Genomic DNA, 16,426 nt, shown 5'->3' on the forward strand with positions numbered 1-16,426 from the left:
GTAACCTTTGCTTTGTTCTCTCTGCTATCCTGCTAACAGGACTAGAAGGTAGCGGGAAACATTTCTATCAGCCAAATAAACACAGAAAACTATGACTGTGGCTTTACAGTGACCTATAAATAACACATTGCAACAGAGTTACTTCCTTGCCCATAAACACCCCTGAAAACCACTCAAAATGCTCTATTTTCATGGGAGAAAAAAAAATCAATGCATAGGGAATCAACTGCAAACTGGTATTAAACTTCAGTACAGAGCATAAAGTCTATACTGGCTGGATAATTGTGCTGACTATACTGGCATGAGTTTTCCAGTTGCATTCATGCAACTATGCTGCATGTGGTATTAGCAGGGCAAGGAGATACCTCCATTCTTCTTTAAATCAGAAGATATTTCACATTCAGAGTCAAATACTGGCAGTTGTTACAGTCAGCGAACAGTCACATTACCACTCCTGGAAACATACAAACAAAACAACTCTTCTGCAGGATGTTCAAACAAAACTAGATGAGTAATCACCTCTTAATGGTAAATGAAACTTTTTCAGAGTACAGTCCTTCTGGCACAGGTTCATACAGAGCCCCTACTATCTGCAAAAAAAAAAATAATTTACAGTTAAATGAAGAAAAATATTCCAATATTTGTTTGAAGATCCCATATGATAAGTATTGTTACTTGATTACATCATCAGCTCTAACTTGCAAAACAACTTAGAACACATCTTGTAATGCAGAATGTCACTTCAAGTCAGGTATCCACATTAATGTACATAATCACTCTAGATCAAAGGGCTACAATATCTGAATAAGGGAAACATTTTTTAGTTGTGATCTCATCTTAAAGGTGTAATACGCAATGCTATAGAAAATCCAGTATTATAGTACATCAAGAAATTTTAAATATCTAAAGTCCCTGTCACCACATGCAATGACAGAAATATGCTAGTCTGAGAGGTAATAATGTACTAACATTTACAAGCAATTTTTGCAATTAGTATGGCAAAATAGTAATTTGTACAATGTTAAACCCTTGCACTCATTCACACATCAGACCAGAGAGGAGTTTATGCTTCGATAGCCTCAAACATAAATTCTCGTGGATCTAGTGAACACATGCAGAAATAATTGCTAGGTTGATCTGGCAAATCCAAATACCTTAGTTGCCAAGGAGAGCATATTTGTGCTGTAAAATGGTGGGTTCAGAGTTGCCATCTGATAAAGGATGCATCCCGCAGCCCAGACATCAGCCTTCTCTCCGTATGGCTCACTCTTTACGACTTCAGGGCTAAGTAAAAAGCAATGCAGTTCACAAGTGTTTAATTAATTCACCGAGAAGCAGGCTTATTTCTTTAAACACCCAATATTTAGTTAATTACTACACCATATTTTCAGAGCACATACAATTACATTCAAAAGGTCGCATTTATTTCCTTTACCAGCCAAATTCTTTAAGTGAAAGTGCAATTAATAGCTTTTCCACTTCTACTGCAGTTCTTCTCACAACACTAGTGGTTCGTATTTTGTTCACTTGTCCTTTCCACTCATTTCATGTTACAACGTCTTTGGACTTAAAGGATACAAATGAACTACAGCATTCATAACTTGTTTACAATGATGATATTTCAATATAATGGACTGGACAACAAATAAATACATTACATCCTCTTGTAATTCAGATATCAGAAAGATTTGAATAAGAGTCGTGTATTTAGAATGCTAATGGATATGATTTTGCTATTAATGTGGGTAAATGCTTTACTCCTAATATAATTTTCATCCTCTTAAAACTATTGTAATGCATTCTCTGTGAGGATGTCACATGGACACTCAACAGCCAGCCGAATGACAATAATAAAAAAACATTGTAGATACATTTAAAGCAAAAGCAAGAAGGCAGTAATTTCAGGTTTTCACTCCATGCAAAGCAGACTCCACTTCTCTTAATTTCCTGAGCACTTTTCATAAACCTGGATTATAATAGTTTACATTAGTAGGGACATTCTGATGCTGGAGTTCAAGACTTAGCAGTAAGTAAAGATCATATCACATAGTGTGGAGTTTTCTTCCGCTTAGCATGTTCTCTCTGTAATTATTCAGAGATATAAAAAAAAATTCTTGACTCCTTTCATCCATAAAATCAACTTGAAAACATACTTGTTTTCCTTTTCCTTTCAGCTTTGAATTTGGAACCACTAGATCAACTTCATGATTATACTACTGATATCTTTGGTAAAATGCCTTATTTCAGAGCTGAGAAGTACTGTGTAAATTCAATTAATGATGCAGTCTGGATAAAGTATATTGGTTGAAGGTGTGCTGCTGATAGGCAGAAAACAGATTTTTTTAAATAAATGGGCTGAGGTTCATTAGATAAACTGTTGTGCTGAAGAGAAATTAAGTTACCTTAACAGAGCAGAAAGTCACAACAGAAGTCAGAGTGTGAGAAGTGAGCGAGACTGACAGATCACACATTTCTGATAAAATTGATCAAGCAAGACATAAATTCCTGGATGAAACCAAATCAGCAGTTTTCCTTGAATTTTGCTGCTGCTATTACATAGAGGGGAATATAGGATGTTGAACATAATATAATACCATTTCTGTAATCAGACACTCTTCATTCCTCACTGTGACACTAATTCACTAGATGACCTTGTCAAAATTTCATTTTTATGTATTAAATGTGCCTACTAGAGCAAACACGAATATTGCAACTTATCATACAGATGGTGATCTCATTAAGGCAAAGCACCTGTTTTAATAAAGTTCTAAGCGTGCTTCTATTCAGAAAAATTAATCTGACTTGAATTTCACAACCCTTCATTCTAGTGATAATTTTCATGCATACAGAGATTTAGTTATAAATTATTATTTGTAAATGATTAAATAATATTAAAATCCCAAACTAGAGATTATTTGAGCCATACCTAGGTACCTATGCAAGAAGTCACATAGCAATCACAGAAAGAATAAGCTGAATACAGTCAAGAGAGAAACAGAAGCAACCATGACCTGGCCTGCAGAATCTTGTATTCATGAACAGCAGGGAAGAACCTAGCCTGATGTCCAGAGCAAACAGGAGTCTGTGGGGCTGGTGACCCAGAAAAATTCATTTGTTACTACTACGATTTAGAAATCACAGAATGAATACAGTGACAACAAGGTAGTAGTTTTAGCGTGGTTTCACACAAATGCATGGTAGCTGGATGCTGATGAAGTCATTTAGTCTGCTTATTCATGCTGAAAGACTTCCTGTTCTAAATGCATATCTAATCCTTTTTTCTTTTTTTTTTTTTTTAAATCGAAAGAACTTGCAGTAGAGTACTAGTTGATCTTTTATTCCAGAACAAATGTCTTTAGTCAGAAGTCTCTGATATTTAGACCATTAGGATGACCAATACCTTAAATAAATACTGTCTCATGCTTAAGAAGCACTTTACTGAAATAACATTTATCTAAGGTGACAATGAATGTTTTACAGAGAATATAAAATCCTATATTTATATGATGCTATGCTTTTGAGGCTAATTAATTCTGTAATTTAGATTTTTAAATAGAATTTTCAAATATTATCTATTTACTTTTAAGAGATATAGTGAAATCCCTCACCATGTTCTACAGGCTTGCCTCACCATCTGCTAGTTAGGAACGTGGGTGGGGTGCAGTACTTGTTGACTAGCAAAACAGCTCTGCAGTCAAGTTGGATCTTTTGGATCTGCTCTGTTGAGGGATGCTGAGCAGAGAAAGTAGCCACTTCTGTTCCTGTACACCGCCACCTACAGCCAGGAAGGTGGCGGGTGGTACATGTGGTTTGTCTAATTGAGTTGGCAACTGTGTATAAACTGTCACTGTCTGGTCAAGACCAGAAAGAATGAGTAAAACCAGACTCTGAATTTTCTTCCATGAAAACCCTACAAAATCAGTCAGCTACAAACAGCAAAAATAAGTTTGAGGGTGTAGCACTGATATGACCACTTTTTGGTTTATTTGTAAAGGCAGTGTTCTTCCTTTAATTATTCCATTAGGCAATCTCGATTGGCTGAAATAGGACAGTGAGATTAATGAGATTTTTAGCAAACAGATGTCCACATCATTAAATACATTCAGGGTCAAAACAAAATACACAAAGGGAGAAACTCTAAGAGCTGATAAAGAATTTCATTTCTATTGCTCCAAGGGCTGATTGTAGTGCTCAGAAGCAGCAGTACTGATGCTATACTCTATGATATCCACAGTCTTGGATATTAAAAGAGGCAGCAGTTACTTATATAATCAGTCATTTAGTTGTTGCAGGTAACATGTTCAAGATAATCCCTACAGCATTCCTCTAGGTTTGCAAGTCACTGCTCATTTCCAAATTACATATTCAAGCTGAAAAAGCTTACTTCAGCAACATTACATTAACTATAGGACCGTCCTTCACTGAACAAAATTCCACAGCAAAAGCAAGGCTAAATCTTTCTAAATAAAAGATATAGAAATATATCCACAGAACAATTCTCCAAATTCTCAGCATCTTGAGCAGATGCGTTTACAACTGTTTCTCAGAAAGTTCACTTTTGCTTAACATATCAGCATTGCTTTTATAATTACTAAGCCTTCTATGCCAACATCCTTAAAATAAGTCTTCAATTTGATTAAGCCATTGCTTAATCCAAAGAGTTATCTGTTTTTTCTTCTGAGCAACTCTTGCAAAATTAAATGGCTATTTTAAATACAGAAAATAGCTTTCCATACTACTAGGATTTTTAAAAAATAAAGAAAATAAAATCTTGTCAGTATTTGTGCTACTTGTACCATTTCACCGAATAATCTCTACATGGCGTTGCAGACATGTTTGCAAGCAAGCTTTCAGTTACAATTTGCTCACTGATGTTATTTTGTTATTATTTTTATTTAAGAATACTTTTAACAAAGATCTACAAAGAGACTATCCCAACCTGAATGACATACCTATAAGAAAGATTGCTATCCTCACTGGATTAGCTCATGTTCACATTAGTTATCAGTGGATACAAGTCCCAAAATGAAGGAAATCATCCTGAATTTGGAGGTGGAGGAGAGAGGGAGCTGAGGGAATGATGTTTGCAAAACAGCATTAATTTTCTAGAGCTTCTAAAGATTCTGAGAAATGTTGTCAATACTCTCAGGTTGACTTTACACGGGACACAATCAGTGAAGCTTTCCCAAACTGGACAGAACTTCAACAAGCCACTCGTGACTTGTCTTGGCACAGTGCTCCCTGGTTAATCCAATTTCTTCTGACAGGTCTAAGAACAGCCTGTTATATGTCATCCTGCAGTATAAGGAGTATTTTCAAATGAGACATGATTTCAACTAGACAGTTATGGATCAATTAAAATTAGAGTTATTCTTCAAGACTAACTCCCAGAAGAGGTGATGGCTATAATGAAAGAGTAAACAATAAGAAGTATACACCACTGCAGAAGATTTCAACAATGTCAGAGTTATTGCTTTTAGCCTTTAGCATTCTTCCAATTAATTATTTACAGTTTGATGGAGATTCCTGCAGTTTGTAATGGTCATACAAACACTCATGCCCAGAAACCATACCTAGTTCATGAAGCAACCCAAGCTGAAAATAGTTAGAGGCTAGTAAAGTATCAAACATGCTTATCCCATTCTTTCTTCCTGATGTATATTGACTTATTGCCACTGTTGGAGACAGGACAGTAGGATAGATGGTGGACAAGTTTGCCACACATTGATAAACTTGTTTGTTTTTTTTGTCTCAAATACTAAAGAGTCTACAGCTTCCATTAGCTTCACTTATTCAGATATCTTTGTTAAGGTATCTATAAAATAATACTTGTTTGCAATGGACAGCCTTCTTAGTTGCTGACAAAACTCAAAGTAAAGTAGAGGAAGAGTTTACAAAAATCTCTGCACCTCTAACTGGCCCATTTCACTGTAAAAATGAGACTAGCATAACCTGGCCCAGGCCAACCAGGGATTTATCCAGGAGTGTCTTGAAAACCTTCAGAGGTAAAGAAATACACCACCTCTCCGGGCAGCCTGTTCAAAGTTTGAGCGTCATAATGGTGAAAAAAAATTACCTTATATCAAGTCAGAATCTCTCCTGTTTCAATGAATGTCTGTTTTCTCAGAAAAGGATCAAAACCACCCATTTCACTCCAAAGAATCAGAAAACCAAGGATATCCTTATGTTTCAGCACCATTTCTATGTTTCTATAAACCAGCTGTCCTGTTTTCATGTTATCAAACTATTGCAGGATAATTTGTATGTGTTTGGAGGCCAGTGCAAAAAAACATGGATCTACCCTATAGTCAGTTCTCTGAATCACAGAAAGAAAGGAAAAAAAATATGAGGAAAAAAAGAAAAAAAAAAGAAAAAAGAGAAAAAGAAAAAGAAAAGCAGTTGCTGCTTGTCACAGTTTCTCTCTGGATAGTTTGCTGTAAGCTACAGACACACATTCAGTATTATAGTCTCATAATTACCACTAAAAGCAATGGAAGAAGAAACAGGAGCCACAAAACTGACAGTTTGATTAAAGACCTTCTTTGAACATTGCTGAAGGCTATTCGCGTTTCTCACCTACAAGAAGGATTCAACACAAGCCTTTTGGGGATATTCTGTCTATCCCTTGAAGTGATGAAGCTTGAATAGGATTTTCTATCACTAGTTAAAATTTCACCTTCTCAGTTTTCTATTTTGAAGTGTTTTGCCAAGTAACTCTATTATAATTTAATACATTGCCTTCTAACTTGTGTACATTTTTCTCATTACGAATTATGTTAAATATTTTTGTAAAACATTATATATATATATGAAATTTCTTCTTCACAGAAGACATCTTTTCAAGCATCCTAAACCTCTGCTGACATCTACAGAAAATTTCTTCATTTCCACAATTTTTTAAAACATAGGGTGGTAGGGAAGAAATGTACTACCTCAGCTCACAGTTTTATGGTGTAATAAATCCTCTTGTCACCAAGTGGGGAATGTAATTTTAAAATGGGTGAAGTCAGCTAAGAGAGGTAACTTTCACGTGTATAATTGCTCTCTCATCAGTGTTATCTCAACAGTTTCATTTTCTAGTCCAAGCATTGCCTGTCTCTGCCCAGAAAGTTCCTACACATCCTACAGAGTCTATAGAGAGGCAAAACCAAACTGGGGTCAGTGACAAGCCACTAATAACTGTAAGATACAGCAGACTATATGAAAATAACTCCCTTACGTTTTTACTAAAATCTTCCTGGTTTTATGTGGAAGCACACCTTTCTCTGCAAATAGTAGTAAGGTTGTGTAGTCTGTCTCAATCTGAAATATTAATGAGCACTGAGAAATGTGTAAAAACAAGATTCCAGTAATAAACCACTGTAGCTTTCAGCTACACTGCTGTTGATCAGCAAATTAGAGAAATCATTAACTTACTGCTTTCTTTCATCATATATTCAGTTTCTCTCTGTCTAAAAGAGAAGCTGGTGTTTTACACTCCATTTTGAGAGTTTTATTTTACAGTTATGAAAATAAAGATCACAGAATCATATAATAGTTTGGGTTGGAAGGGATCTTCAAAGCTCATCTAGTCCAACCCCCCTGCAATGAGCAGGGACATCTTCAACTACATCAGGTTGCTCAGAGCCCTGCCCAGCCTTTAGTTTAAAAGCATTACCCCTTGTCCCATTGCAACAGGCCCTGCTAAAAAATCTGTCCCCATCTTTCTTACAGGCTCCTTTTAAATACTGAAAAGCCACAATAAGGTCTCCCGGGAGTCTTCTCTTCTCTGGGCTGAACAATCCCAACCCTCACAGCCTGTCCACACAGCAGAGCTGTTCCAGCCCTCTGATCATTTTGTGGCCTCCTGTGGCCCCTCTCAAACAGGTCCATGTCTCTCCTGTACTGAAGGCTCCAGAGCTGGACGCAGGACTCCAGGTGGGGTCTCACCAGAGCGGAGTAGAGGGACACAGTCACCTCCCTCGACCTGCTGGCCACGCTCCTCTTGATGCAGCCCAAGATATGATTGGCCTTCTGGGCTGCATATGTGCATTGCTGGCTCACGTCTCATCTTTCATCCACCAGTATCCCCAAGTCCTTCAACAACTGATTCATATTTCTTTGAGTTTACAAACTTATAAGCTTTTATGTAGGCTAACATTACACATTATTGCTTAGAGGTGCCAAAATGTGTTAACTTTGAAAAATAATTAATGATCTTTAGCAGCATAATGAGACAGTGTTCTAGAACACATGAAAAACTGCCATCAACTCGCTTCTAATTCACCAGTTTCACATATTAATACAAATCAAAAGGCATTTTTAAAAAAGCTTACTGTATTGTTCTTTATTTCTATTGCTTTGCTAAACAAACAAAGAAATCTTCATACCTGAATCATTAAATATCCAAGGCAGAAGAATGTTCAGAGCACAAAGTCTTCTTCCTAACCTCTAAGTATGGTCACTCATACCTACTTTTTTCCCCAGCAAAAGTTAGAGTATCTATGAAACTGTGGAGGCTAAACCAGCCTCACATGTGGTAAGTTGGTTAGCCTGCACATCTGAAAAATATTGCAAGCCAAGGTGTTGCTTTGGTCCTGCTGTTCTCAGTCACACCACTGTCTGCTCTGCTGTCCCAGCACATATAGCTCTACAGCCTCATTGAAAATAACCTACATTATTTTTCAGCCAGGTCAGTTCTCTAACCTCATTATCACATGTTTATTTTTCTTTTTATGTATGGAACAGAAATCTGAACACTTAAGCAAAAGTGAAGGATTTTACTTATTGAGCCTTTCAGAATGAACTTCATTCAATGCCTCTCTCCAAATAACCAAGCTCATCAAACCATCACATGATTATTTAAAATTGAAAGAGAGACATGGAAAAATATGTATCTGCAAGAAGATGACCACGAGCAGTAGCAAATATGTTTCTACAGCAATTGTGAAATGAACCTAAATCCGGAATAACTGTTTTCATATTAGGTGTTAATTTCACCTAAATTTAAACTCCTATAAACTAGATTTATACCAAGCTAGTGCTCCAGCTCCCTCTGTAGCAAATGAAGACAGGCACATCAAGTGGTTGATTCATCTCATCCTAAAATAGCTGTTTAAGACAGATGGGATGAAATTCATTATTCAAGTGTCATTTTTTTTCCATTACTTTCAGTAGTCATCTAGCTACTTGACTAAGATGCCTAGTTTTTGAATTACTACATATATGCAAGATGAATCCCAGCCACACAGAGACTAATTGCTGATAGTCACTTGTTTCTGATATTAAGGTATGAATTAGACGACTTTGCAAGTATTTGTATTTGCTGAAACATAATATAAAAGACAATTAACTAGTAGCTACTTTTTTGTCAAAAAGGCAGACAGCTGAAGATTTGACATGAATAAGATGGTAACTTCATTGTCTTATTTTACACAGGATTTAAAATTCCCAAATCTAAATAAAGTCTGTTGATCCACATGCTTGCAAAAGCCTTCACAAAAGCCAGTAGATGAAATACGAGCACCAGAACACAGCATAATAATCTTGACATAACTTGTTATATATTTTAATTTAACAAATAATTTATTGCTTGATGGCTCACAAAAATCAGCTGAAAAAGTAAGGAAGGAGGAGGTTTGAGATACCACCTCATTCTATTCAGCTCACTTCCTAACCACAATAATGGGCATCCTTGAGAAACAGGCCTGAAGCAAAGTGGAACAAGTGACCTAAACTGAGCTGTCACATGATCCTCTGATGAGAAAAACATCTAATTACACTGTTTTCTTCTCCAAATTATCTCTAAAATTCCCTCCAGGAATGACCTCAAGCCCTTCTTAACTCTACTTGACACAGGAAGCAGAAAGAAAACACTGTACCCATTCATTTGTATATAGTCATCAACAAAACCTACCAAGAAATTACATTTACACTGCACTCCTGCATCTCCTAATTTAATAAATGGGCACCTTGATCTCTATAAAAATACACAAACTACTTGTCTGCAGTTGGGATCATATCTAGTTTACTGCTACACCCCTGGATAACACTTTACTATCTCTTTAGTCATAAAATCATTGACTCTTGCTTGTGCAGCTCAAACTATGAAGAGCCTAAACACTGAATAATAATGCAGGATAAGAGCTTTCTTCAGCAGAATAAATTGCAAACGCATAGATATATATGTACTATATGTACGTCTGTCTGAAATAATAGGGTATTTGAGGTCAGCCTCCTTATGACATTCCTGTAAGCAATGACCAGCCATAACCTAAAAGTTTGAGGACTCTTGGTGTGGAAAATGTCAGTTCCCAATGCATGTACCATAACTAAAGGCAGTTTAACTCCAAATGAATAAAATCACAAAAACTATCCAAGTATCAGGAAATAATTTATTTTTACTTCTCCCCCCTTTCATTCAAAATGGACTCTTCCATAATGCCCATTTTAATGAAGACCCAGATAAGACCAGGAATGCATCTCAAGCAGAAAATATGGTCACTTATAATGAGAAAGGAAATGGAAATAAAGACTACTGGCTGTCCTGCTTGCAGTTGACTCAAAAATGAACCTCTTGTTAATTTAGAAGGCATCAATGCCCTTTCATAACACTTCTTAACCAGATATCAGCCCTATTTCTGATTCTAATTATTTTCTTTATTTCAATTATGCTAGAAGAGTATTACAAACATTCAGCCTCTCACTTATTAGTCAATTCTTGATGTGGCTGTTCTGTCGGTCAGATGCCTATCATACCTCATGCTGCCTCCAGTAATTCTTAAGCCACAGCTGTTCTGTCATTCCTTGAAGTATACAGTGAATATATTACTGCACAGAATAGGAAAGGGTAAAAAGAGGAGAGCAGACCCTTAAAATTCCAGTATTAATGGAAGAAACCAAGGAAAAGCTAAAGAAGTTGGAAACAGCACACCATATACTTAGCAGCAAAATAAAGCAAAACAAGAAACAGTTAAAATCTAGAAATAGTAAGCATCTGCCAAGATACCAATACAGCTGATACATAAGAGAGAGAACAACAACCACACACACAAAAAAATAAAACCACCACCATCAAAAGTATTCCAAGTTCCTGTAGTTCAGATGTCAAAATAAGAGTTTATGTAAATGTATCTCATTTGACATTACTTAAAAGAAAAACTAAAAAGAGAATAATTATATCAAACAAATACCAGTAACACTGGACTATAAGACATTTACAAGCTCATAAATTAGTTTGATGAAATGACTAATCTTATTCTAATAAAAAGCATTCAATCATTATTATTATCCGATCTAAAGGGATTATAAATTAGAAGTCTTAAGCCATTGGGGGAAAAACATAATTAATATGCATTAAAAATTGTTATACAAGTTCTACAGAAATAATTATTTCCAAGAAGTACATTGTTGGTTTATAATCTGTTATGTTGGTAGAACAGCAGCTTCAACCCATCATGGAGTCTATAAAATTATTACATCTATATTTCTATTTTTATTTTCCTTAAAACACCACAAAGAGAAAACACTTCAACTTCAGCACAAAAAGCCAAATCTTACATAACGTTGTTCTGAACAATTATGTTTCAGAAAGATCAAGTTAGTTCAACTAATGTGGAACATTCTCAGCTACTTCTTAATGATACATGAAGTGTCTTCTCCAGTTTCCCAACAGCTTTTTAAGATCAGTTAAGTTCTCAGGGAATTATGATGGGATTCATCCCAGTCTCAAAATCTACTTCATTTCCCAGAGTTTTTCTAAAATTTCTATATACATCTACAATTACAAAAGCAATTATCGCAACCATGACTCCATTAACTTTTACTTACAGCTCTTGATCTGTTGTCAATATGCCCCCTTCATAAACTACAATCCTTTTTGTGAAACTAAGAAATGGTGGGTACACATGAAAGCAAACATCATTCTCTATAACCATGTACAGTTTGCTCTGTGTCTTCTAGGAAGGCCTTCAAGACAGCAGGATAATTAAGATTGTCACTACTAACTTGAAGCAGATTGTTTCTGGTGACTTATGAGCTGGAAGAAGTCTTCAGAATTCATTATCAATTCCCTAAAGCAGACTTTTTCTCTGTTTTTAATGTATTAAGTGTAAACACATCCATTTAATACATTTGGTATTCTAAACATACACATTGCTGGATTTCTTAATTCAAGGACAACCAATTAAAAGGAATTTATTGAGTATGACAGTAGAATAAAACCTAGTATGAAGCAGAATTTAAACCATCACAATTACAAAGCATAATTATATAACTCCCTCTCTAAACATAAAAGAGTGTCTGCCATTATTTTATGATGAGGCAGCTTTTAAAAAATTGCAATTGCAATTGCATTAGCCCCAAGAATGGTAGGTTACATCCCAAACTACCCAGAACTATTACCCGTCAATTCAAAAGAAAGCAATTTCTGCCATTCTAAAATGACAATCCTGCCTCACAGCTCTTTCTCTTCCTCCTTTCCTTTTCTCCTTGTGCAGGAACTAATATTGCTGCTCTTTGTAGATACACATTCCCAATATTTTTATTATTTTATGGCCCTTCTACTTAAAACATGCAAACAGGTAAACAAATCTAGTGCAGGCACTGATTAAGTCTGTAGGCTCTGGCTTCTCCTTCATGACTTGTGTTAAAACAATCAGTTCACCTCATTCCTTATGTACAGGTTTCTATATAAAAAAGCCCCATCACACACAGTACTAGCCAAGTACCTCAAAGGTGGCATCCAGTGCATTCAGCTGTTTGCAAAGCCTTTTAACATTATTAAATTATTATGACATTGGAAAGACTTCAATGTTTTAGCCCGTCATTTTAAATATTACTCAAGCATATGTTTTAAATACAAAGACAGCAGTACTGAGTCCTTGTTCTCTCTTCTGACTGCAGACAGGCAAGGATTGTTGCTTCCATGATTTTGCCTGTGGAGTAGAACTGACAAGTAATGTCCCAAAAGACCACTTACTGCAACACTGCAACATGTAAGTGACATTTTATCCCTGTGCCTACATCTAAATAGCGGGAAAAAGAGGTAGAAAAAGAACTGCCAGATTCCTAGCTCTGACATGAACTTCAATGTACGAAGACAGGGTATGAAAATAATAATAAATACAGTATAAACAAACATTAAAAAAAAAAAAAAACAGTGTATATAAACCTACAGAATACTACTGTCAAACAAAAATTTCCTATAAAATGAGCAAAGACCCAAACACAGTCACAGAACCAAAGAGGGGAAAAAAATAAGTGACAGTACAACTTAGTGATCCTGAGTGCCGCTGGGACATGGTTTGGAACCTGACACTTCTAAAGACTTGCAGAGACACTTCACTGGTAACTGCTGTTTAAAAGAGCACAACAAGTTCCCATCAACAACTTCTCTGCCAAGTTATAACTGAACAAAACAAATCAATTACTTCAGAGGACCTGAAAAGGATGGCACATAACCAGTTACACCATACTCTTACTACACTTAACTACCCCAAGTATCACTCACAGATGGTGCTCTGCTTCAGGGGTATTTGGAAAACCAATTAAGCCAAACGTGGAATCACCTTACTTTTGCACACTAAGTAGCAGCACACACATTAGTCTTTAAGGTATGGGGCTTGAATATTTAACACATCACAAGGACTCACTCCTGAAGCCCTTTTAGGATTTAGTGATTTCTAGGGATTAAGTGTCAATCATTATCATTCTGGCACTAGGAAATCACAAGTAACAATTTCAAAAGTGGCAACACGAATTATACTCAATTGCCAAATGCCTGAGTACTCTTAATTCAGAAGAGCCATCAGTAGTTTCCCTGATAGCTTGAAACCTTTAATTACTTATTACAAGCATGCAGGCCAACCATTCTGGCAGGTTATGGTCATCACATGTGGTGACCAAAGCAGAAAAGAAGATTGAAGAAGACTGACATCAAAAAGACCTGTAGACTTCTGCAAAAGATCCTGTCAGTGTCCCAGCCTGTGCAGTGATCTTAAACAAAATCTAGGACAAAACCACTTCCAGTTTTTCTTAGGATATAATCTTCTGTTAGGTTTTTCTCCTTATGGGCATGTATTTTGTAAATTAAAAATTCTGATGAAAACAGAAAACAATATTACAGACTGCATGCTGTGCAACATTCTTAGGTTTTTTTAATGCATCATTCCTTGTGGTTTTCTTTTTCTATTAGATATACCAAATAAACACGGCTTTATTTACAGGAGCCGGAATTGGCAATTTATAGCAGTGGGAACAAAAGCACCAGAAAGTCCTTAAAAGGAGAAAAACAACTTCTGACCTCAGAATGCTGGACACTGAGTAGAAGTAACGGCGTGACCCTCAAGAAAGGGAACAGCAGCTGTATGTAAAAAGGTGTTGCAAATAACAACCCCACGCCTGACTGAGGAATATTTGGATTTGCAAGGCTTCAGCTGAACATATTGTAAACATATTTCCTTAACAAAGTAGTTAGAGTAGGCAAAACTTAACCAATGATTTTGCAAATGAAGAGAGAGATCCAGAACTGTGGCACAGATTAGAAATTCCATAATTGATTTCTGATGTTAGCATTTCCATTAACAGAAATTACCAGCTTAAATGGCAGGCCCAGAACGTATCAACTGCTATTAGATTAATATTGATCTTATGCTTTCCACAATTTAGATTTTTACTCAGATTGCATTTGCTCACTTTTGTTCGTAATACAGTGACCTGAAGTAACAGGCGTGTTTGTTATTTATACATCGTGCAACACAAAAATCAATACTCTGTCCAACCCACAATTACTGTTGTTTAAGAGAATCTGACATGCATATAATGCTCCCACTTACATACACTGTTTACATATTGAGGGTAACCTTTTGGATAGGAAATGCTTTTTATTCCATGCTCTTGAGAAAACAAAACACAAGTCAGTAGTAACCAAGAAACCTACATAGTTTTATTGGTACCACAATTTAATGTAATAAGGTTCCTCACTTTGTCTTCTCACAAATGAGATGCCAAAGAGAACTGCAGCTCATTCACCAGACCGAATAGTGTGTTGTCTATGGCAAAGTTTTACAGCAGTCATGGATGAGTTTACTAAGCTTAAATTGCAAAGATCTGTGTCATGTTTCTCCACATTTGAAAATTTCAAACTTTAGAAAATATTCTTTCAGTTCAATTACTAAAACCAAATGCTTGCTGATCCAAAATAAATCCACTAGCACCAATTTCTTGAGTATTTTTGCTGCTTTGTTTTCTTTTTGAACCAGTGCACACCCTATGAAATACATACTGGCTGAAAGAAAACATTTTATGTTGTATAAGTTTAGAGTTCATTTCTTATTTTTACTAATTAAAGGGAGAAATTTTTCAGAACATAAGCTGTCCACACATACAATTTAACTGAATGCTGAAGCCACGATTACATTAAAAGCCATTGAAATGAATGTATGTTGTTTACATTTATCTGTTTATAGCTGAAAAACCCATTTCTTTAAGGATACAGTTAGATGAAAAAGTTGCTACACAACTGCAGTTGTTTCAGTTTTGCATCAACCCACAGAAACTGTCATATGCAACAACAAGCAACACTTACCATGAATACAGAATGGTTCCCACTACTGATGCAAGTTTGCTGTTTTCCTGCTTTTGCTTTGCAAGCCCAAAATCAGCTACAATAAAGAAAAAAGTATTCATGTGTCAATAACCACCCTATTTGGATGACAATCAGTGCTGGTTCACAACAGCTGAAAACATCAGGGGAAGGTGCAAGGGAGGGTTTGGATTGTTTGTGGGTTTTTTTTTAACTCTTACATTTTGCAGTACTGGACCATGCTTTCCTCCCATATCCACATCAATCAACAACTTCTGTTTGAATCAGGCCTACCAGCTTGAAAAACGCTTTTGATCCAGACTACGTGACCAGTGTCAGGTTTCTATTAATATACTCAAATCAGCTGTGTGGCAATGGTAAGTACCTAATAAGCAGTGATCCATTGCCCAAATGAATGGAAAAAGTAATGTAATGAAGTTAGTAATTATTTAGCTTTCCATTATGATAGCTGGGAAGGATGGACTTTCTCAGAAATTTAATTTCAAAGGGTACAAGGGGGTCTAATATCTTAATAGTTCATGTTCAAAGATTGCATTTGGTAAGAAACAATGGTGAATCTTAGCTTTACATTGTGACGAAAGCTGTAGATTTAGATGATCATGCAATTACGTTAATGTAAGTCCTTTTTGTGTAATTATCAGGTAGTCTCCCACAAAATTGTCATACACAATCTTTAGAGATTATTTTTTTAATCTAAGTTCCATGCAAACAGTTCAAGTTTAATTTTTTCAATTTAATACTCCACTGCTGCCTCAACATAACAATGCAGCTAAGACACATTGCACTTTATTACATCCAAGCACAGAGAGCACGAGAAAATAATTGTACTTGTTGAAGTCTTTT

The 16,426-nt window shown here is 35.9% G+C and overlaps 1 protein-coding gene across 18 annotated transcripts in view; it reads right to left on the minus strand.

Moving 5' to 3' along the window:
- The window catches only part of NEK10 (NIMA related kinase 10), a 106,175-nt gene that overhangs the window by 53,210 nt on the left and 36,539 nt on the right, over nucleotides 1-16,426 (minus strand). For all 18 annotated transcript variants that reach the window (XR_010470121.1, XR_010470126.1, XR_010470125.1 and 15 more), the window contains 3 exons: nucleotides 15,566-15,641; nucleotides 1,155-1,284; nucleotides 520-590 (listed from right to left, as the gene is read on the minus strand). Coding sequence is in view for 11 of the 18 variants with exons in the window: in XM_021298467.2 (XP_021154142.1) it covers nucleotides 520-590; nucleotides 1,155-1,284; nucleotides 15,566-15,641 (277 nt within the window). In the remaining 7 variants the exon portion in view is untranslated. The remainder of the gene's footprint in view (nucleotides 1-519; nucleotides 591-1,154; nucleotides 1,285-15,565; nucleotides 15,642-16,426) is intronic.

The sequence above is a fragment of the Columba livia genome, chromosome 2, assembly GCF_036013475.1.
Source record: "Columba livia isolate bColLiv1 breed racing homer chromosome 2, bColLiv1.pat.W.v2, whole genome shotgun sequence".
In the NCBI taxonomy this organism is placed as follows: domain Eukaryota; kingdom Metazoa; phylum Chordata; class Aves; order Columbiformes; family Columbidae; genus Columba; species Columba livia.